Genomic DNA, 23,090 nt, shown 5'->3' on the forward strand with positions numbered 1-23,090 from the left:
ATTTTAAATAAATAAATTAGTTAGGGTGCATTCTGCACGATTCTTATGTGAAACACTTGTGTCTGTGTGTTTTTTTTTAATATTTTAAATACTTCTATCATATTCTACCCTCATTTTATTTTGATTCACAATTTTTAATTTTTTTCCCAATTCTAATGTTATTTTTCGAATATCTAAATTTACCGCGCAAGTAATAAGAATAATTAATAAATTATTGATGAAATTAAAAAACTTCAAGTATACTTTTTAGTCTAATTAATATAATTATTGACACAAATGAATTTTAATAAAATTATTAAATTTCAATTTTGAAATTTCGCGCCAAGATGGCGCTACTGCGTGTTGCTGTATCCTCCCTCCTCCACTTTAACAAATTGTTGCTGAAGTGGGAGGAGGGAGAATGAATTGCGAAATCGATTGCTTTGTATCAACTGGCGGTCCAATAGCGTCAGTCAGTATCATCGACAACGGCAGTAGTGGTCCAGATCCTTCTTTGTTCTTTACGTTTGAACTGAAACACAGTATTGCAGTGGCGTCGTATAATTATCCATAAAATTTTTTGTTTATAGTTATTGTTTAATTAAATTTTGCGGTGTTTGTAATATTAGTTCATATTAGTTCTCCGCCAAGGTTTGTTCAAGCACTCGGGTGTTTTTTTTTTAATATTTAAAATTTTTTTCTAACATATTCTGCCACCATTTTATTTTGACGTACGATTTTTAATTTTTCTCTCATTACTAATAATTTATTTTTTAAATATTTAAATTTGCTGCGCAAGTAATAAGAAAAATTAACAAATTATTAATAAAAAATAAAAAATTAAGAGCATAATTTTTGGTCTAATTTCTAAATTATTGACACAAATAAATTTTAATACAATTATTAAATTTTAATTTTGAAATTTCGCGCCGTTGGCGCTACTGCGTGTCACTGCAGTCGACGTTCAAATTTTTGCTAAAATGAGGTCGTGTAAAATAGTGCAGTGATTTTTGAATCTTTCTTTTATTAATTTAAATTGTGTAAAGTATCTGTGGTGTATTTAAGTGCTGAGTGTTCAATGCTAATGTAAAGTGTTAATTGTTCAGTGCTAGTGTAAAGTGTTGAAAATTAGTGATGCTGATATTTTCCAAGTTCCTGATCATACTTATCTGGCATCGTCTGGTGGAGAAATAGCAGTCAAGTGACGTTTTTTTAGCTGCAATACACTCGGAGCAATTTAATTCAAATCTCCAAGTGCATCAGGACACCCTTCTGCACATTATTTCCCCATCAAGGTTTGTTCAAACACTTGCGTGTTTTTTTTTAATTTTTTAAATATTTTTCTATCTCATTCTGCCGCGATTTTATTTTGACGTATGATTTTTAGAAAATTTTAAAAATTAGGCGCAATTTTTTCAAATATTTTTTTTGTAATTTATCGTTTTAAAAAAAATCCAAAAACTATTAGACGTCGGCTAATTTCAGTATCATGATGAAATTTTTAAATTCAAAAGCTATGATACCTCTAGTGTCAATTATTCGAAGCTAGAGTATCAGCTGACTGATTTTTGTTGTAACCGCGAATTTTACTGTTTACAATTCAATCCTCGTGTTAGTGGCAAATAAAATGTGTCGTAGATAGAAAATTAGATGTCATAAATTTGAAGTTTGAAAAGCAAAAATTAAATATCAAAGATGGATATTGATGATGATGAAGATATATTTGAAATAAGCGATGATGAATCTACGGGAAATAAAGAAATACCTTGCAGTTATAACCCCATTGATGATCATTTGATGAAACAATTAAATGACGTAAAAGATTGTATTTCTAAAGTTAAAAAAGAAACGGAAAATGTGCAATCACTTGGTAACAAAATAATAAATAAACTTTATAAAAAGTGTCAGTATGTTGTTGATGATGAAAGTTCTGATGATGATGAGGTACTAAATATTTTATTTATTCACTTATATTAATTTATTCATGATAGTAAAGTCAGCGGGCATCTGACAATTTTTAAAACTTTGAAATAATAAATTAAAATGTTTATAAAATAAAAATAAAAAAATGCATGTTTAGAAAATTCAAAATTCAGTACATGCATTTTTTTTTAAATTTTATTATTTCAATTATTTAATTTTTTTATATGTAATAAAAAGAATTGTCGTATGCCTGCTACACTTGCACTCATATTTATTTTTGCCATCTAATTATAAATATTTTCAGCTGTATGATGCCAACAGTGAGCCAGTTATCAAGAGAAAAAAAATGACCAAAGAGTATCAAGAACCGCTGGTCGTTACTGATGTTTGGCAACGAATCATTGATGACAAGTGGGTAATAGGAGTTGATCTTGAAAATAATTCTCAGAGGTATTTAAATTTTTTTTTTATTTATTAATATATAGACGAACTCTCTCAGAGATATTCTTTCCAGTTTTTTTAGCATAAGTTTTATATTTTTTTTCTGAATATCCAAATAGTTCGAAATCAAGTCTGCAATTAAAATAAATTAAATTAATTATCTAGTATTTATGGTAATGAAGTTATCAAGTTAATGAACAGTTATGTATTAACTTAAACATTTTAATGAGTTGACTCAATTGCAGTTTAGTTAGTTGAGAAAAATATTTTTTTGTTACGGTCTCAGTTGTTTGATTTTTCGATGAATTTTTCCAAGTTGCTCCTATAATGTTTTGTATGTTTGCTAGATTTATTAAATAGTCTTGATCTTCCTGCGAATGTAAATAAATATAAAATTAAATGAGTGTTAGTGTAGCAGACATCAGACAATTTTAAAATTATTAATGAATACAGTAAATAATTAATAAAATAAAATTTTTAAAAAATTTGTAAATTAATTAGTGCATTTTTTATAAATACTTTTTAAATTATTTACTCTATTTATTTATAATTTTAATTTTGTCTGATGTCTGCTACATTCACACTCATAACATTAATATACTTTTGATAATTTAATTTAATTATTCAAATATTTTACTTTCAAAGTTTCAACTTTGAGTATAAGATCAAAATCAACTAGACAGGGTGTACATAGTTTGTGAATTGGAGTCCAGTGTTCGTTTATTTTTCTTCCAAACTTCCACTGAAACAATATATATCTAACAAACTCTTCAAATGTCGGCGGATATGATTTGTTCATCTTACAATCACATAAAAATAAAATAAATTAATTATAATTTTGTTATTTCTTTATTGAAAATAATATAAAATTTATAATTATACTTTGTAATTTGGTCGTGTAGCTTTTATAATTTTTCTTCCTAATGGTCTGAAGAATGAATTGTATGGATCGGATGTAAATTTGTCTCTGTAGGCACTGACAAGACGTTCAAAAGGATGACGTACAATAATAAAACTCAGGTGACCTTTTAAAGCTTCCAAAAGTTCTTTAACTGAAGGTCTGGGATATTTTTTACGTGCAACCGATACTGGGGTCTCGTTAGTATTATCCAAATAGTTGCGATCGTATCTATTATTTTTTTTCTTAATTATAAATATCAAATTTTTTTAGTTGCAGGGTTGTCACAAATTTTTGAAATTGAATTTACTTTTGAGTTGAATTTTTATATAATAATAGATACAAAATTTTTTAATTGATTTAAAAAATTAAAAATTTCGAGTTCAATAAATTTTTTTAATTTAATTTTTTATTTTTAATTAAAAAAAAAATTAAAGCTATTAATTATTATTTAGTGAAATAAAAGACGCGTCTAATAATTTTTTAATTTTTTTTTCAAAATGATACATTATAAAAAAAAATATTTTTAAAAAATGCACCTGTAGTTTTATTAATTTTCTACATGTGTATATTTTTAGTTTTTCGTTTTTTTTTGTAATTTATTACAATAGTAGTAATTTAAAATTGGAATTAAAGTATAAATTTAAAATAATTAAAATGAAAATAAATAAGTTACTGTCTTCAATCGATAATTTTTAAAAATAAAACTCAATCACTCAAAATAATTGTGAGTTAATAAAAAATCATGACAACCCTACTATTAATAAATGATAAATTACCCAGCAAGTAAATTAAAATTATAAAACCACGATGAAGAAGCTGCTTTAAAAACATTACACCAAACAAGTTTATATTTATCATTAATTAAAAATTCCCATGCATTCGGTTCATTATTCGTACCATTATTCTTTACATTTAATTTATGCCCCAAACATTTTTGCATCATCCGTTCATGTCTATTTTTAAAACGATCGTATAAATATACCGGTGCAATTAATTCATCACTTTCATTGAATTTTATGAAATTATTTTCAATCACGTTTTCATACTAAAAAAAAAAAAAAACGAATTTTAAATATTTTATTTGTCGACGAAAGACACAACTTACCTCGTACTCGTAATATTGTTCTGCATAGTGGTAATTATAGACTCCGATTAAAATAAATAACGAAACAATAACAATGTAAATTAGTCGATGGCAATTAAAAAAATTATTTTGATTAATTACTTTACTTTTACGAGATAAATAATTGTGATTATTGTTTTTATTAATAGTCATATTATATTAATAAACTAGTAAATAATAATTACTAGTTATAAGTTGTCAACAGAGTGAGGTATAATTTCCGAATGACTGTATACTAATGTATGACAATTACGAGGACCGGTATTAGATGATAACAAAAATTATAGTGACCGAATGCGTAATCTACAATTGCATAATTCTCTTTAATGATGGATGTCACGGTCGTTTCATTTCATAAAAAAAAATTGTTCTATATATGTTACAATAATAACTTGAATAAGTATAATTTTACATTTTTCTGTTTAATGTTCAACGATGCGTAATGAACATCTCAGACATAATTAAGTACTATAATTAATTATATAATAAAAAAAGCCCAATCTGCATCCGAAATGCAAGTAGATTTTTTATTTGAAAGTTTCAACATAAAATTAAATTAAAAATTAATTTTCTATGATCCTGAAGTTAGCAGACAATTAACAATTTTTGACTTTTTTTTTCAATAATTCAATTAGAAAAAAAAAAACTAAAAATATGCATTTGTAGAAAATTTAAAAAACTGTAGGTGCAATTTTTTGAAATATTTTTTTTTTTTTCAAATTTATCGTTTTTAAAAAAATTCAAAAATTTTTAGATGGCCAATTTCAGTATCATAATTTTTGTTGACATTTTTAATAAATTTCGAGTTCGCAAACCTGCAGAAATAAAATAATTCGAAAATTTTAATTCCCGCCTTTTCTTAAATCCTCAACTAATTTTTCAAATTTTTGAATTTGATTAAGATAATTGTCTAAGTAATTTGTACAGCTAATCATTCATAGAATAAGTATGTCAAGTTTCATTAAGATCCATTTAGAAGTGTAGGTTTTAATAAAAAACAAAGAGCTATATTACTAATGAAAAACATATATTTAATAATCTATTTTTAAAATTTACATATTTACAATCCAATAACAACTCTTACTAAATTCTAAAAATTTAATTAAAAGCCTCGATGATTGATTGTTTATTTAATTTTAATTTCTAAATTCTATTTTAAAATTTATTTATTTTTAATTTACTAAATTTCTTTTCTTTTATTAATATTAGGCCATTTTTAATTAATAATCTACTAATTAATTTATCAATGCAACTAACTAACTTCACCGTGATTAGTGAATGGAAGCTGGACATTTTTTCTTGTAGAATAATTAACAATTAATTAATAACAAGTGAATTAATTATTTAATACGTATATAAATAACCGGTAGAATAAAAGTAGTTAAATAAAATTTACAATGATATTTAACGGGAATTATTATAAAAGATATGGAAAAAGCATATTTTTATATTTAAATATTTAAATTAATATAATTGCAATTGTGCATTACGTTTTAATTTAAAATATGTTTCTTGTTTATATTAAATAACTTTGGTTTTTAATGATAATCATTTTTTTTTATAATTATTATTTTAAATTATTAATTACCAATTATTTTTTACATTCTGAAGGAATTGTAATGTCTTTACCAATCGCTATATATTCATTTGGAGAGTAATCGAAGAGTTCAAAATCATATCTGCAATAAAAAAATAATTAATTAACAATAAATTTTATTTATTAATTTATTTTTGAAGTTAAGGTCACTTCGTAAATTTCTGGTAACAAACAGACGCACAGATCAGCGGACGTCGTTGTAAACAAACTTTAAACCACATTTTTCTACATATATTAAGTGAATCAATCCAAAAATATCGAGTTACTAATTCCAAAAGGACATAATTTTATATGCTCTTATATCTTTAGAAAGCTCTGTAAATGGAGTGATCGAGTACCGTTCAAAGCTATAGTTTCAAATTTTTCCAATATTATCTATTAATCCACATATTTGCGCGTGATTTTAAAATCACATTAAGGAGGGTCTATATTAATTTTTGTCTAAACTTTATTCTCAAACAAATCCTCTAGTACGCAAAATTAAGAACGAGATTCGATGCATTATTCTATAATCTAGCAATCTACGTTTTTATTTTTAAAAAATGTTCATTTCAAGAGAAAAACGTGGACATTGTTTCCATTTACTGAGCAAATGCAATAGGGATAGTAATATCGTTCGTCGATTTGTATGTGATAGAGAAAAAAAATTCAGACCCATCTAATACAAATTATTAAAAAAAAAAAAAAAAAAAAAAAAAAAAAAAAAAAAATATATATATATATATATATATATATATATATATATATATATATATATATATATATATATATATATATATATATATATATATATATATAATTGACATACCTAAACATTTCATAAAGATCACTTATTTGATTTTTTGATAATTGCACAAAATATTTTTTCATAACATCTTTTGTTTGAGCACCACGCGCTGGATTTTTCCATTCTGGTTTAATCATATGTTCTAAATGCACGTGTTTTATAATATAATTCTGATCATCCTATAAAAGACAAAAACCAATTCATTAGTTTATCGACATGAATAGTGTATTGTTAATTTTGTCAGCATTTATGATGATTTATCAGTAACAATTGATAAGATTTGTCACTTAAAAAGATTGTAGTTCACAAAATGAAATTTGTCTAAACGTCATAATGATTTTGACGTTATTGTTTAGTTAATTAATATTATAAACGTCTATATAACTTACTTGAAGCGTTTCAAATTTAGCGATAAAGTCAAAACGAACTTGACAAGGTGTACAGAAATTTAATATTGGTGTCCAATGCATATCTAGCTCATTACCAGCTTGCCATTCACACAATAGCCATCTCACAAACTCTTCAAATAGTGGGTAACGTGGACCACGTCTTGTTCGATGTTTTGAATCCTTAAAAAAATAATAATTTTATCTATTTACATACTTTTTACAAAATAAAAAACGAAATTATCAATTGAAATTCAGTAAAGTTACTTAATTAACAAACTAATTAAGAACTTAAAGTTATTATTAACTTACTTTATAACGGTATTGATTAATAATTCGTACGCCTAATTTACTGTGAAGTGTATTAGGTAAACTTTGCTCAAGTTTATCTCTATAAGCACTGAGAAGACGTTCAAAAGGATGTCTAACTATAAGGAAGCTCACGCTATCATTTAAATATCGTGATAATTCTTCGGCGGTAGGCCGCGGATATCTTTGTCTTGCTAATGATACTGGTACGGCTTTTGATGCTTTCAAAAATTGAGGACTGTATCTATAAATATATATATTTATATATATACTATAAAAAAGGCGGTGTTTAAATAAACTCACACCAGTGTAGAGGTGTTATACAACCGGTGTTAAAACGGTGTACATAAAGAGTAAGAACTTTGATTGGAGTATGAGGGTATGAATATCGATGTTTCAAAAATTATAAAATATTGAGATACAAAAAAATTTATTACTTTTAAAATAAGCAATTATACTTGTGTTAAACCCAACAAATCTTATAAATTTTTGATCACTTATCAAATTAAATATTTAGGAAAAATATTATAATCACTTTTGTCAAAATTCTGATGTTTTTCAAAAAGTTAGTATATTTTAGACCATAATATTAACATGTCATTGTAGACAAATATTTTTTTGATTTTTTCACAACTTGATAGCTCTATCGTACCATGCATGTTTGAAATAATAAAAAAAATTTTTTGTATTTGAAATACAATTTGACTTCTATAAGTTCAAAAATAAAACGACTTTTATTAAACACCGCTTAACACCATGAAAATTTGAACACCGCTACTGGGGTTGAATTTAACATCGGGGTAGCTTAGACTTACACCGGCTTTTTTTACAGTATATACATATTAGAGTATAAAAAAATTTTTATTTATTGTATAGATAAATTTAAAAGTATTTTATTTTTGTTATGACTTTTATCTTACCCTGCAAGTCGGTTGAAGTTATAAATCCACGATGTAGATGCAGCTTTAAATATATTACACCAGATAAGATGGTAGTCACGATTAACAAAAAATTCCCATGCATTAGGTTTATGTATTGAATCATTTCCCGGGCGATCCAACCCACTCTCGCTGCATCTTTTCGTCAATAATTTACGTCTTTCAATTAATCGTAGCTCAGTCTCTGCCATTGTACTCATCTCAAGTAATCTTTCTTCTGCCGATTGAGCTGTTTCTTTCTATAAATTATAAACAGTTTTAATTAACTTGAGTTTTCATATTGTACTAAAACCACTTACTATATTTTACAAACCACAATTAAATGTTTTTAATTATAATATAAATTTACTGATTCCACTTAATGGAAAAGCTTTTTGATGATTAAGTGAAATTAACTTATGGCTATAAAAAATTTTTTTAATTATTTTGATTGACACGTGAGATAGATGAGATATATTTGACAGGTGAAATCAATAATACGGCAAATAATTTAGTAAAGTTAGATCTTTTATAAATTTGTTAGTTGAAAGTTTTAATTTAATGACAGAGATTTCAGAATCAAGTTTTCGATTGAGTTGTACTTTACAATCTTAAGCTGATTGAAGTGTATGGGAAATTAGGTCAATCGATTTTTAATGGAGACTGTAAGGGTATTGATGGACATACGCAATGATCAATCACAAATAACGTAGACTTTTTTTTAATTCAATTTATTTTTTTGGACATGAACACTCGCATTGATTGAAATAACTTACAGTGTATTCATTTATTAATTGTTCTACAAACGTTTTACAATAGTAATTTAACTAATGGAAAAAACAATTGCGCAGAAAAAAAAGGCAACGATTAACTGAAAATCAATAGTAAATTTTATTTTGAATTTATTTCAATGGATTAAAAGTTTTCTCAAAAGTTTTTAAAGTTCGTAATGAATATTTTCTTGTGGTTTAAACTTTAAACAAAAAGTATTTGATAATTGTACTTTTATAGTTTGAAATAAGTTTATATATAATGTATTTTAAGCGTTTCTTTATGCTCGAATAACTGAAGATAAACTGAGAAAAAGTTTAATCAAAAAACAACTTTTACTGCTTTTCAATTCCGCAAGAATATTAAAGTAAATAAAATAAAAATTGTATTCTTCTTGTTTATCAAAATGCTTTCTTTATAAACGTTAACTTTTTATACTACTTTTGTTGTACTATTTCAACTGTAAATGCGATTTAAATTGAGTGTGAGGTAAAAAAATTTCATATTAAATTAAATCAATAGTCCAAATAATCGCAACAAAAAATATTTGATACTTTCGTATTGTAAATTAATTAATACTATTGATTATCAATTAAGTGGCAATTCAGTTTAATTGTTTCAATTTATTTCATTTCATTTTTGGTGAATTTCATGATGTCAATAAATTTTATTGTCCAATTACTCTAATTAATCAATTTCTGGTTCTCTTCATTACTTTCAATTTGTTTATTATCATCTTATATTTTCGTCTGATAAATTACTATCCGCATTAATGTAAATTAATTTTTTTTTTATTGACCATTATAATTTTTTATCAATTTGAAATTTTCATTTTATCAGACTGAACTGAAGTTTATCATTAAATTCCACAATTAGTTATGAAATAATAATTTTTTTACTATTTCTGCACTCGTTAATGAGCTAGAGTTACATTTGATGAGCAGTCATTGACACTTCCCAATACAAAGTAAACTGTTAAATCAATTAATGTAAGCAGAAAGCAGAAAAGTTTGAATATCACATAAATTAATTTTGATTTTTTTGGAGACAACATTTTTGATAATATTATCTATTGAAATTCTCTTTCTAATAAATAGAAACATAATGAAAAAAAATTAACTTGCATACAAGTTTTAATTTTTTGTTAATAATTTCATTTAATGACTCATAGTAATGATAAAAAAATATAATTAATATATGATAATTGAAACAATTTGTAAATTAAGTATATTATTTAAATTAGTCATGAAGTATTTATTTATATATATATATATATGCATATATTTGTGGAATTGTAATAAAGCATAAAATCTAAATCAGTCGGACAGATACGCATTCACTTTAACAACTCGATTTGCCAAGTGAACTTGAAGTCCACGTGTATAACCGTTGCCAGAGTTTATATACATAGATATACTATAGTAAATATATACAAGTAATATGTAATGTATATAAAAGCGAGGCCGTATAAAATGACGATTATCTCTGCTGAATCGCCGATATCTGAGTCATATTGCGTATCTCTTTTATCATATACTCGAACCTCTAGCTTTACTTACTTGTGTATATGTACTTAAAATCCCATATGCGTATCTATAGACACTGTGACTACATAACTATGTATCTATACAATTATTCATTCTCATACATATCAACATATATATTCTCTTATAAAAAAGAAAAATATTTGTAAGCTTTTTGTTATTGATCTGTATTAAAGTAAAGACAATACAAATATTTAATGGCATGTGTAATGAAATTCAAATTTTTAAATTCGCGCTGATTTTTTAAATTCTAATTAATTAAAACTTTTTTAGTTTAATTTATAAATCGTGATATTAAATTATAAAGTTATTTATCTCAATTTAAAATATATAATAAATTAAATTAAGGTCATAAGTAAATTTTAATTATTTTTCAGTTATTTGACGGTCGCAAAAAAAATTTAATGGAAAAAATGTAAAAGTATAAAAAGAGATTTAATTAATTTAAAAATTATTTACGCAAAAAAAAATTAACTGTAGATTTTGCTGTACACGATAAATATTAAAAAATATAATTGATAATAATAATAGTAATATATATAAAAGTTTTATATAATTTAAATTGTGAAGTTGATGCCTTCCGTTTATTGATTCTCGTCATAGAGAAACTCTAGCTTGCAATAATACGAATGTGGGCCACGTTCTATAGCAACATTTGAGTGCATAGACATGTTTTAGGGTTTATCTATTAATCTACATGCAATTATTACTATTTTATTTGATATTATAAAACGATAATTAATGACAGCACTAATGTGATATGTCAGAAAAAAATAAAGGGACAAGATTAATAAAATATAACGGCTGTATATGTGCTTGTAGCGTTTGATCAGATTAAAGTGTCACGTGTGTATCAACAAAAGGTTAAGGTCGGAATATATGTATATATATTTATTAAAATGTAAATGTACCAAGTGTTAAGTACATTTAATATATAATATAAAAAAGTAATTTATCTTTCTGTTCTGGCTCATCATCAAAAGCCACGTGAGGAAATTACCAAGGCTCATTTTTGCATAATTCACTTAATGTCTAATGTGCTGTTTTTACTATGGATTCTTTTCGATACTTAGCAACGTAACGATTTATAATTAACTTAAAAAAATACTAAATAAATTACAATTAAAAAAAAAATTCTATTAAAAAAAAATTTTAACTATTAGATTTTTTTAGTATAAAAATTGAATTCCGTTCTAAATTTATTTTGATGATATATTTTTGAAAATCGATTGACCCACTTGTAAACATTTCCGTGTACAAAGAATTTTTATGCTCTTGAATAAAAGCATTCGCGTGATGGCAACAAAAAAAGTTAATAAAAAGAGAATGAGGATTCGTGTACTCGGTATTTGTTTAATAAATTGTAACATGTCTGTGTGGGTAGAAGAGTAAGTGGAGTGTTTAGTATAACATGTATTATTGAATAAATGGTAAATCAATCAAAGACGAGATTTGTTATGAATGGTTTCAATTTATGGAGATTAATAATTGTGAATCTTGTCGTGAATTTCACCTGCCGCAATGCGTCTGGAATATTGCCAGAGCGCAGAATTTTCGCGTCGGCGTTGCTTCGACCAACTGACATATCTGTGGGATGTTGATGATCCATTTAAATTTAAGTTTCTTGCACTTTCGAATCTTTCCCTTTATTTTTTATTTCCTTTGTTATTCAATACAACTGCCGTTGCCGTTGACCCAACAAACCGGCCGCAGAAACCAACGAGAAAAATATTTTTTCTACTTATATTTTTTTTTTTTTTCACCAAAAAACTATTCATAATTTATGACTCTTGTATCGTGCCAACTTCTCATAACAGAGGAAAAAAAATAAATAGATGTTTCGCTTTGACCTACAATGCGCGCGTTAAAAATATTTTAAAAATTTCTGTACTTGTTTCAGAGAGAATAAACTTTTTTTTTGTTAATATAAAAAAAAATTTTTTTTAATGAATTTAAAATAATTATACCGTTTGAAATAATGTTTGACAATTATTTATAATTGTTTTAAAAAAGTTTGTGGGCAAGCTTTTTTTTTGGGACAATCTATTTCGGTGTCACATGGAAAAAAAAAATGTCATGGAGAAAATAGAAGGGAGATATTTGTGTAGTAGAAGTAAAATTGTCATGGGGATTGGTTGGGTGTTAAAAGGAAATGAGAAAAATTTATTTTCCGTCAGAGAATTTGATACTACGTAAAAGATAATTAATTATTGAAGCGCTGGAATAACATAACAGTTAACCTGACAAGTAGTCAGCGGCTATTTTCATCAGCCAACGTGTTTTGTATTCCCCCTATCTCTGATAGTACATATATATGTATTATACATTACTATAACGTATTTAATAAAAAATAAGTGATTTAATATTTAATATTTGACATATTCATATTAATTTTAATTTTTCATTCATTATCTTCTTGGTATATTTTGTTTGCTTTAATAAGTAATTGACATTCGTGACTCTGAAAATTGTTAATGTAGCTCAGTGTGTTATTCTCTTAAATGCATTGTAGTTATTTTAACACACATTAACTGTGTAATTTATATTTATTTAGTTGTAAAGAATATTTACACACTAGATTACTGTACAAACATAGTAAAAAAAATTGCATAATATTTTAAAGTAAAAAGAATGCATTTAAATTAATGATACAGACATAAAAGATTTGTTGGTGCAAGAAAAATTTTAAATTATGAGTTGGAGACAAAAATTTTCTCGGGTTGATAAAAAATTTCTTTTTCGTCCCAAAAAAATTTTTTCTTTAATTCATAATGCAAAAATTTATTGGGAAAATAAAAATTTTTTTGAGGCGGGAAAAAATTTTATTTAATTTATTATTTTTAATATAATAAATTAAATAATAAAAATTTTTATAAAAAAGAAAATTTATTTTTTCCATCTATTAAATGATAAATAATTAGACTGATTTTTAAAGAACGTCTGAGTATGCACTTACTCTATTTTGTGAACGGATTTACTGATTTGAATGGTTCTTACGACACAGAGAGTTCATTGAGAATCAAAGCTGGTTAAATTTAGAAATCAATTGCTTAGCAAATTGCTCAGTTATTTAAAAATTATTATTATTATTATTATTTAAAAAAAAAAAAAATGTTTTTAAAGTAACTTGTAAATCGGCTATTCGATTGATATAAAAATTCAATCAGAGTCGAGAGCTGATAAGCTTTTTCGTTTACCGCAAGATTCATTTAAATCGATCCACAAGCGACCGGAGATATCGCGAATAAAAATAAAGTTTTTAAATTTTGTTTACTATCTTACGAGTTGATTGCTTAATTTGAATAAAACGCGGCATTAAAAACAATTTAAAAAAGAAATGTTTTTTTTTAGATTTATTTAATCAGTAATTTCAAAGTTTACTTAGATATTATAATTTATTCTACATTTAAAATAATTATATTTATTTAATTGTTTCAACATATTTTAGTACAGACTAATTTTAATTTATAAATAAAATAAAATTCACTTGAAAATTTATTTCGTTCATAAAATTTGTTATTGAGTTGTGAACTATTTTTTACCTTAGTATTGAATGCTTGTCATTTTATTCGTTAGAAAAAGTATTTTCGATATTTATGATTAATTAAAAAAAAAAAAAAACTTGAGCTATTACTCTATCAATGTTTGAAATTAAATGATTTATGACGATAACAAATGAAAGAAAAAATCTTACTTCTGCCGACGACTGCTGAAGGCTATTGCTCGAACCATCTTGACTGGAGAGTGCAAGGATGATAAGTGCAAGGACACCGGCGACAATAATTGTCCTGCGGATGCCCGCGAGGACATGTCGGCGTGATGTCATCTTTTCTCGGTGATTGTTTTTCCTACGATACTCATATCGAACTGTAAGAAAAAAAAAAAATTCAGTTTCTCATAAACATAACAACTATTATTTTCACAGTCACAATCAGTACTACCGGTCTTATTTATTTACTGTTTTTATTATTTACATAAATTTAAATTATTTAGTTATATGATAAAAATGCTAAGTACTTTTTTTATTCACCCATAATTTGTTTTATCTGACACAATATATCTTATTTGATTACAATTATCAGGTAATAAAATGTTAAATTATTGTCAACTTAATAACTTATACTTCAATTTTTAAAATTTATTATTCAAATACTAAAATTCATTGATTTAGTTGTTCTTTTATTTAATATTTATTTATATTTTTCAGTCTCACAAAATAAACTATTATGTGTTGTCATTTTCGGACTGTAAAAACGTGGAGTGCTGGCTGTTTATTTATTTAATTCATCGGAGTAAAATTTACTCCGAAGAGGAGTTTAATTTGATATTGAAAATTCGGTCGAGTGAAATTTACTTCTAGAAGGAGTTTATTTTAATATTAAAATTTGAAATCGAAGTAAATTTGAATTGAAATAAAATTCGAACTGTTGAAAAAACAAACTCCTTATTTACTCCGTATAAGGACTGATTTTTTTTAAACTCCAGAACTCCAGATTGAAGTGAATGCGGATTTAAATAAAATCCGAATTTACTCCCAATTTTTTACAGTGCTAAATTATACCAAATATATGAACAGACAAATCAATATCAATTAATTATTTTTTTTTTAATAAAGATTTTTAATGAAAAAATTATTACATGTGAAGTTTCTTCTGAGTAATAGTTTATTATAAAAGAATAAAAAATCATGAATATTTAATTGAATAATCAAATGCATAATTGCGAATTGCGTAATATACAGAGATAAATCTCTCGGTAATTTAGTAGTGGATTACACACCTCTCTTAATTAATTCCTACCGATACACATGTATGCAATTTACAAACATATATGTTATACTTCTTTACATCCACTTTAATATTTTACCAATTAATTTATAAATATTTCCTTTAAAAATTTTTTTAAAAATACATAAAATTTACCAATTAGCAAAAACAGAAATAATTATTTTATTTCGCAAATAAAAAATAATTTACTCTACAGTTTACTAAACTAAAGTATTTTTTATGTCGCTACTTTGTATATTTATTATTCAAGTGTCTTTACATCACATGGCTTTTGTCGATATTAATATTAAATATTTATTTTTCAAATTTATTAAATTACTAATTAACTTAAATTATTAATTAAAAAAAAATAAATATTAAAAACTTACTTTCTCCAGTCATACACTCAGATAAAATTTAAAATTTCATCTGTCACTTAACTTGAATTTTATAATTTTAATAAACTTATTTAAGATGACATAAATTTTGAATTAAAAAAATAAAATAACATATTGTAAATAAATATTTATATAAATATATAATTATTTAAATTAATATGATAAATTTATCAATCGAATGAGAGAAATGATTAGAACGATGTTATCACGAGGACATTCTCAACAATACTGAGTAGAAACTGTGCCAAACACGCGAGTCTAAGTAATGTAACTAGAGTGACATTATATGACAACGAGGATGACGACGACGACGACGACGCCGGGCGTCTGTCGTGACCACGGCGTTGATTGTTGGAGTAAAGCAAATAGTTTACTGCTCTATACATTTATACAGACTCTATACCAGTATCATTACCACCCGCATATAATATGTGTATTTATATGTATATATGTATGAAATATGTATGTGTTAATGTATATATGTATCTATATATTTATATATATATATATACACATGCGTAGATGGTAGACAAGAAATCTCTGGGATTGGTTGGTAGTTTCGCGGGTCGATTTACCGCTGGATGTTGTCAGCGCAAGCGCAATATTTTCATTTAAGAAAATGACAACCGGAAAGTGGAAACGACTGAGGATTAAACTCAAGATCTTGGAATAGAAGTTATAAAAAAAAATTCAAAAAAAAAAAAGAAATACTTTATGAGAATAGGAATTATATGAATATGAATATCGCGTATAATAATAAAAAAATTTAAACATCAAAAGATTATTTTTAAAAGATGAAAAAAAAGTAAAACAACTTGGAAATAATGAGTTATAAAGAGATGTCTGAGAATGAAATGTTGAATTAAAAAGTAAAAAGACAACAATAGAGTTTGTGTTAAGGATTAAATATTCTTTGGATGATGGAAATTTTTTTGAAATTAATACTTGAATGGTTGCAAGTTAGAAATAAATTAAATAAATTAGGACAGAAGAAATTTGAATAAAATTTTTTAAAACTTTTAGTAAATATTTAAGAGTAGGGTAAAAATAAAACTAAATAACTCGATCATGTAAAAAATGCGTAGTATGCAAAAAGAATGTCAAGCATCCCGCAATATATCAGATTCTCTGGGTAATCTTGAGTGCGTTTGTACCATATATGTAGTAGAATAGATGAGATAGATGATAGCATACATTTCGTAAAATATATATATACATATGTAGATAGTACTTTGAAGAATCAGGACACAAATAGCAAGGTTCAATGGATCATTGGTAAGCCCCCAACAATCTGAACCGTTTGATCTCTCAAGCGTGATTTTCTTTTGACTGCTCTCGTACATGCTCAAGTGATGAACGTACGATTGGTGTTCCTCGAAAGCGCCGATGACGCCTAAACATAGCCTGCTTTTAAACGTACATATATTTATTTACATAATATATACATAATTAATACATTCAAGTGCAGGATATTAAAAATCGCGGGAATTTTAAAAAATTTTTTTAACATTGTAAAATTTGGCTTACTGGCGCAACGTAAAACGATACTAGGTTTTGTTACGTAATATCAAATAGTTTTATCGATAATCCACCGAGAGCGTATTTTGTCAGAGCTGATGCTTGTGTTGGCTCTTTTAATGATTTATATGGAGCTTTGTATCTTTATACATATATCTATGTATATATATATAGGTGTGTACCTTGTAACGCAAAGCTCCGAGCAATAGAAAGGCTATTAAGCTATTGGTTATTAGTTATTAGCTATCGGATCTATTGATTTATCATTTGTCTAGGAAATAATTAATGTATGTTGTTTACTTGATATATATTTTTTTTTATATATATTTTGAATTTATTTCCTCGGTTATGAACGTAATCCTAGTAACTGTACCATGAACAATAAAATAAAAATAGTAAATTATTACACGCCAGCTGCGCTAAGTAACTGGAGTAGTTTTAAAAAAAATGTGTTTAATAAAATACTGTTATTACGGTAACAGCTATTGTTGATTATTGAATTACTGTTATTGTAGGACTAATATAGATTTTTTGTTTAATATTTGATTGATCATGCGATCGAGTTATTACGATTTGGATTTGTGTTACATATGAAAGATATTTATAAATATGTGTATGTAAAAAAGAGTAAATTATTAGATGGGTAAATGAGTACTGATTTATAATTAATTGAATGATATATTTTAATATTTAAATAAAATATTATAAAGAAGTTAAAAAAAGTATGAGCTGTGAGTTCCTCGGGGATTTCCGAACGCTCTAGAAAGCGGATGCTGACATCAAAATTTATTTTTGTCCGCGCTACGGTTTAAATTGTCAGGATTTTTTTTTATGCACGTTTACTTTTTTATTTTACTTATTAATAGGTGATATATATTTTTTTTATTTGAATTTTTTAATGATCAGTAAAAATATTTTTTACGCTGACTAAATATTTTTTAACCAGATAATTTTTACCGGATATATAAGATCGCATTTTATCTTCATCCGACTTAGACAAGACTACAAGGTCAATTATCTTTGATATTGACGTACTATCAAGGGTTTGATAATTTTTGTGTTAAAAAAAAAAATTAAAAAAAAACTAAAGATAACATAAATAAAATAAATATTTAAATTTATTAATAGTAAATCTGTGAGATTGAAATAATTTGAATAATTGTTACAGGGTACTTGAAAAACCGCGTTTATTCATAATGATATCAGGTGAAAGGGTGATAAAAGGGGTAACGTCATTCTGGGAAATAATTAACGATTCACTGTGGAATAGAACGAGAGAATTACATCCTGAAAGCGACGAAATAGTTGCTACTGCAGTACTAGACCTACCAACTTTTAATGACACTTGTCAAGTTAAAGTTTATGGAACTGTCAGTTATACTATGGATGAAATTCAACTGCAAGCGCCTATTAACTTTCTTACACTAACAACAACTCAAGCTATTGACAAGTCATTAACACCACGTCATGCTAAAGATCTTCATCGAAGTGTAGTTGCTATGAAAGCTGCCGCTATTGAAAAAATAATAGCCCTGCCATTGTATGGCGAAGGACGTGGCATCAGGATACTTAGCTTCATTGAAAGCAAAGATTTTAAAGAAATTTTGAGTGATGTACATGTTTCGAAAAATCCCGAAATTTTTCGTCACTGTTTAATTGAAATTTTATCTGTCGACAATGCGGTTACAATGAGAATTTCCGCAAGGTAAATATTGTTATTTTGTCTTTTCATTAATATCTATAGTAGGATTTCCCTATTTTCTACACAAAAAAAGGATTTCTTGCAGTAAGAAATATTTTGCTCTAGAAATTGAAGATAAAAATTTTTTTACAATTAGGACTAGAAAAAATTTCTTAGATCAATTTTTTGCATTAAAATTTAATTCTATCAAACATTTGAAATTTTTTTTCCAATTTTTTCATTACAATTATTTGAAATAAAAAAAAAGTAGATTCATATCCAAAACTTAATTTATAAAGAAAAAATTAGGATATTACACACCATGGGAGAAAAAAACTAACACGTGGATTGTAATGTTCTACTTTTCTCCCTTGGTCTGTAATATACTAATTTTTAACAATTTATTCTTTAAAAATGACAGAAAAATGATCAATAAACAAAATAGATTTTTTAGCCACCAGAAAAAAAATATTCTGAAGATATAAACAATTTATTAATATTAATAAATAAATATTTTTTATTTGTAAATTACTTCTTAATAAACTTAATTTTTATTGCAATTAATTGAAAAAAAAATGAAGCGATATATTTCCTAAATCAACGTTTAGTTAAAAACTTTTTTAATTGAATAACAAAAATAAAAAATCACTTGTCCCGAATTTATTATTTATCTTTTTTGTAACAAGAGAACTCTGAATGAGATCTCAAGCTTGTTATATTTTTAGTTATAATAAAATTTTAATTGCTCTCAGGTCGACGGCACAGTTGAATATTTTAACGCACATGCTCCGAGCGGAATTTCCGGATGCCAGTGAGACAGGGAAACCGGATAAAGTCGCCGACGCAATGGCTGCACTTGAAAAGGAACTGGAGTTAAAACTTGGGTGTGATGAACCCATGGAATTACTTAAGGCTAAAGTCGTTACCGACTTATTGATACCATAAAAATTAATTTTAATACTTAGTCACAATAATTGTTCATCGTTTTTTAAAAAAAAAATATATATATATATATACATATTTTTATAGTTCTTTTTTAAGCGGGACTTAAAAATCTTAATAAAAAAAATAAATACGTTTTATCTTTCAAATTATTTATTTTGTCAAACTATATAAAGCTTTTTATAATAGATGTTTTTTATTTTATTTTATTTTATTTTTTTTTTTTTTGCGAATGAGTAAGTGAGAGAGTGAGTGTTGAGTACAGAACTCGCTGAGCACTTTTGATAAAAAATATCATCATTATGACCGTTATTACATTTCATTGTCGTAATTATTATTTTGCGCTCAATTCTAGTTCTTTTAATAATTATTTATTAATATCTCACATTACATGATCACTTGTTTTAGTTTATTTTATTTATTTATTATTACATTTATATCTATATATATATATATATATATATATATATATATATATATATATATATATATATATATATATATATATATTTATCGAGCGAGTCATTTTGACTACAAATCTAAACATACTTTTTTTTTATTTATAATAAACATCGCGTTTTTTTTTTTTTAATTAACAGTAACACACTTCCGGATCAATTCCAATGTAAAAACATTTGTTTTAAAATTAACTTAACATAAAACAATATTTAATTTATAACAAAATAATTATTTAATTTATAATTTTATATACTCCAATAATTAATAAATAATCAATAAACATATTTAATACGTCAACAATTTAAATATATTTCACTAGTTATAATGATGATAATCATATCTCACAGAGACCATTTAGGCAAGATAACTCAACGACAGTTAGTTTTTTTATTTTTTTTAAATGACATTAAAAAGAGGTAGATGAGTAACGATGACAGGGTTTATGTTTTTATTCATTATTATTATTATTATTATTATTTTTTCTCTTTATTTTTTATGCTCATGAGACAATAATACTAATACTCGGCCGTTATTTTTAATGTAACAATTTTTTTATTAGGATTTATTTTAAATCTCCCTGGTGTCGAACACCGAATCGTTAAGAGTTTCAGCCTATTAATTAATTTAAAATTTAAAAAAAAAAATATCTAATTGAATGATAATTATGAGCATGACTTGAATACGACCGAGAAAATAAACAGGAATGACTACATGTAGGAAATAGTAATAAATATTATTGTGTTAATCATTAATGACAGCCCAGGTGGATCCTAATTACGGTAATTTAACGCATTTGCTGTCATTTACTGTAAAAATACGGCATTTATACGGCAAAATACAGTAACTTACGGCAATTTGTGGCATTTTTACCGTAAGCATCGTATGTTTTTTATTTTTACAGTTTTTTTATGGTACAATACTTCAGTTTATGGTGAAATTCCGCAGATTTGCCGCAACTTTACGGTAAGTTATCGCGAACGCTGCAAATTTACGGTACAGACGCGGTACTTTCGCCGCAAAATGCCGTATTTTTACTGTAGATTGCGATATTTTACAGTGTCTTTTGGTAAAATACAGGAATATACTGTAATATGCGGCATTTTTACCGTAAGCACCGTATGTTTCTTTATTTTTACAGTTTTGACAGTGTAATACTTGACTTTACGGTAAACTACCGCAGACATGCCACAAGTTTGCGGTAAAAATGTACTTTTGTCGTAAAATACAGTAATTTACCGTAAAATACCGTAGTTCGGATCCGCTAGGGAGGTCAACTTTATTAAATTAATTTTTTTTTTTTTTAAGTTAACTTATTTATTTAATTTTAAATGCGCTTAAACACATGACGATTCGGTGGAGTGCAAAACATTTACGCGCACCCTTCGTATTACTTTTATACACTCTAGATATATTCATAACTTAATGGCTCAGTCTATCTAGAATCGCGAATATCACTAATTCATTATAACAGTAGTATGGCAAGTATTTTTCCTCTGAGTTTCGTCAACGTGCATTATACAGTCCCACTGTTTTATTTACTTAAATTTTCTCTAAATTATTATATATTTTATTTTATTAGTTTAGTTTAGTTTTTTTTTGTTTCATTTTCTCCTGCATTCGTATTAACCGCCTGTACATAAATAATCGTTAGGCCATTCCACACCATTAATTTTATCTCAATATTTAGCACAATCTTTAACAAATTTTTATTTTTATTTAATTTTTTTGTTTTTTCTTTTTAAATATAATTCACGTCATCAGTAATAACATACGATTAAAATAAAGCGTTACTAATTGTAATAATTTAATAAATTACATAATTTATTATTCTTTGCAATTACTTATATTCTCGCCACACACTCGCTATACACGTTATTATCGTCGTTAAAACGTTTTTTATTTAATGCCTTGTATTTTTATTTTTTTTTATTTATCGGCGGCTAAATTTTGTAAATGTGGGTGTGTAAGTTTTTTGTGTCGTGTGTATGTGTGCTGAAGCTCAAGCAATTGCGAACATCTCACAGTAATGCACCAATAATTTAAATAACTTTTAAAATTTTCATTTGGAATTTTAAAATTTTTTAAATGACACACGCGGGGGTAAAATAAAATTTGATATGAAATTTATAATTATTTAATTAGAAAGTATATTTTAAATAAAATTAATAATATTTAATGGCAGTTTTCCAGCGTTCGTAGTGATGCTTTTTACGTAGAAAAATAAATCGTAGAAAATACATAGGAAATCTGTCTTCGTACAAAGCACAGGCGAACTTCGAAAGCTGGACTGCTTTTAAGGAAGCTACAGTTTTTTTTTATTTTATTTTTTTCTTATAAATTCAATTAATATTTATATAAATTTTCAAATAAGATTATTTTACAAACTCTGACCCAATTTATAAATTAAAAATCAATATAATCCTGATCTTATATTTATTTTTGTTAATTGACAATTTAATTTTAATTATTTTTTTTATAAAAAAAAAATTAAAAAAATTTAGTTTAAATTTAGTCATCAATTCAAGTATGGACTTTAATTAATTTTGTTATTTATTTTAAATTCGTAAAATAAATTGGCGCATTCTGTGTATTCTATATCACATGCACACCTCACAGTATAATTTAACGCCGGTGCATGAGAATTCAGC

At 25.6% G+C, this 23,090-nt stretch overlaps 3 protein-coding genes across 3 annotated transcripts; 1 reads left to right on the forward strand and 2 right to left on the reverse strand.

Annotated features, from left to right (window-relative positions):
• Positions 1-1,522: 1,522 nt before the first annotated feature.
• Positions 1,523-20,072, forward strand: LOC128667611 (uncharacterized). Its single transcript, XM_053738440.1, has 4 exons — positions 1,523-1,923; positions 2,207-2,352; positions 18,529-19,065; positions 19,794-20,072. Exons 1-4 carry the CDS (start codon positions 1,675-1,677, stop codon positions 19,984-19,986), a joined length of 1,125 nt encoding a protein of 374 aa, XP_053594415.1. The 5' UTR covers positions 1,523-1,674; the 3' UTR covers positions 19,987-20,072.
• On the reverse strand, positions 2,625-4,574 carry LOC128667612 (carbohydrate sulfotransferase 11-like). The gene is made up of 5 exons (XM_053738441.1): positions 4,350-4,574; positions 4,021-4,289; positions 3,226-3,472; positions 2,945-3,142; positions 2,625-2,714 (listed from the first exon to the last, which is right to left on the reverse strand). The coding sequence occupies exons 1-4, from the start codon at positions 4,518-4,520 to the stop codon at positions 2,960-2,962; spliced, it is 870 nt and encodes a 289-aa protein (XP_053594416.1). The 5' UTR covers positions 4,521-4,574; the 3' UTR covers positions 2,625-2,714; positions 2,945-2,959.
• On the reverse strand, positions 5,484-16,179 carry LOC103580991 (carbohydrate sulfotransferase 11). The gene is made up of 7 exons (XM_014440793.2): positions 15,834-16,179; positions 14,373-14,545; positions 8,367-8,623; positions 7,450-7,690; positions 7,141-7,320; positions 6,773-6,930; positions 5,484-6,046 (listed from the first exon to the last, which is right to left on the reverse strand). Exons 1-7 carry the CDS (start codon positions 15,844-15,846, stop codon positions 5,959-5,961), a joined length of 1,110 nt encoding a protein of 369 aa, XP_014296279.2. The 5' UTR covers positions 15,847-16,179; the 3' UTR covers positions 5,484-5,958.
• Positions 20,073-23,090: the final 3,018 nt, after the last annotated feature.

Source organism: Microplitis demolitor, chromosome 4 (genome assembly GCF_026212275.2).
Source record: "Microplitis demolitor isolate Queensland-Clemson2020A chromosome 4, iyMicDemo2.1a, whole genome shotgun sequence".
NCBI classification, from domain to species: domain Eukaryota; kingdom Metazoa; phylum Arthropoda; class Insecta; order Hymenoptera; family Braconidae; genus Microplitis; species Microplitis demolitor.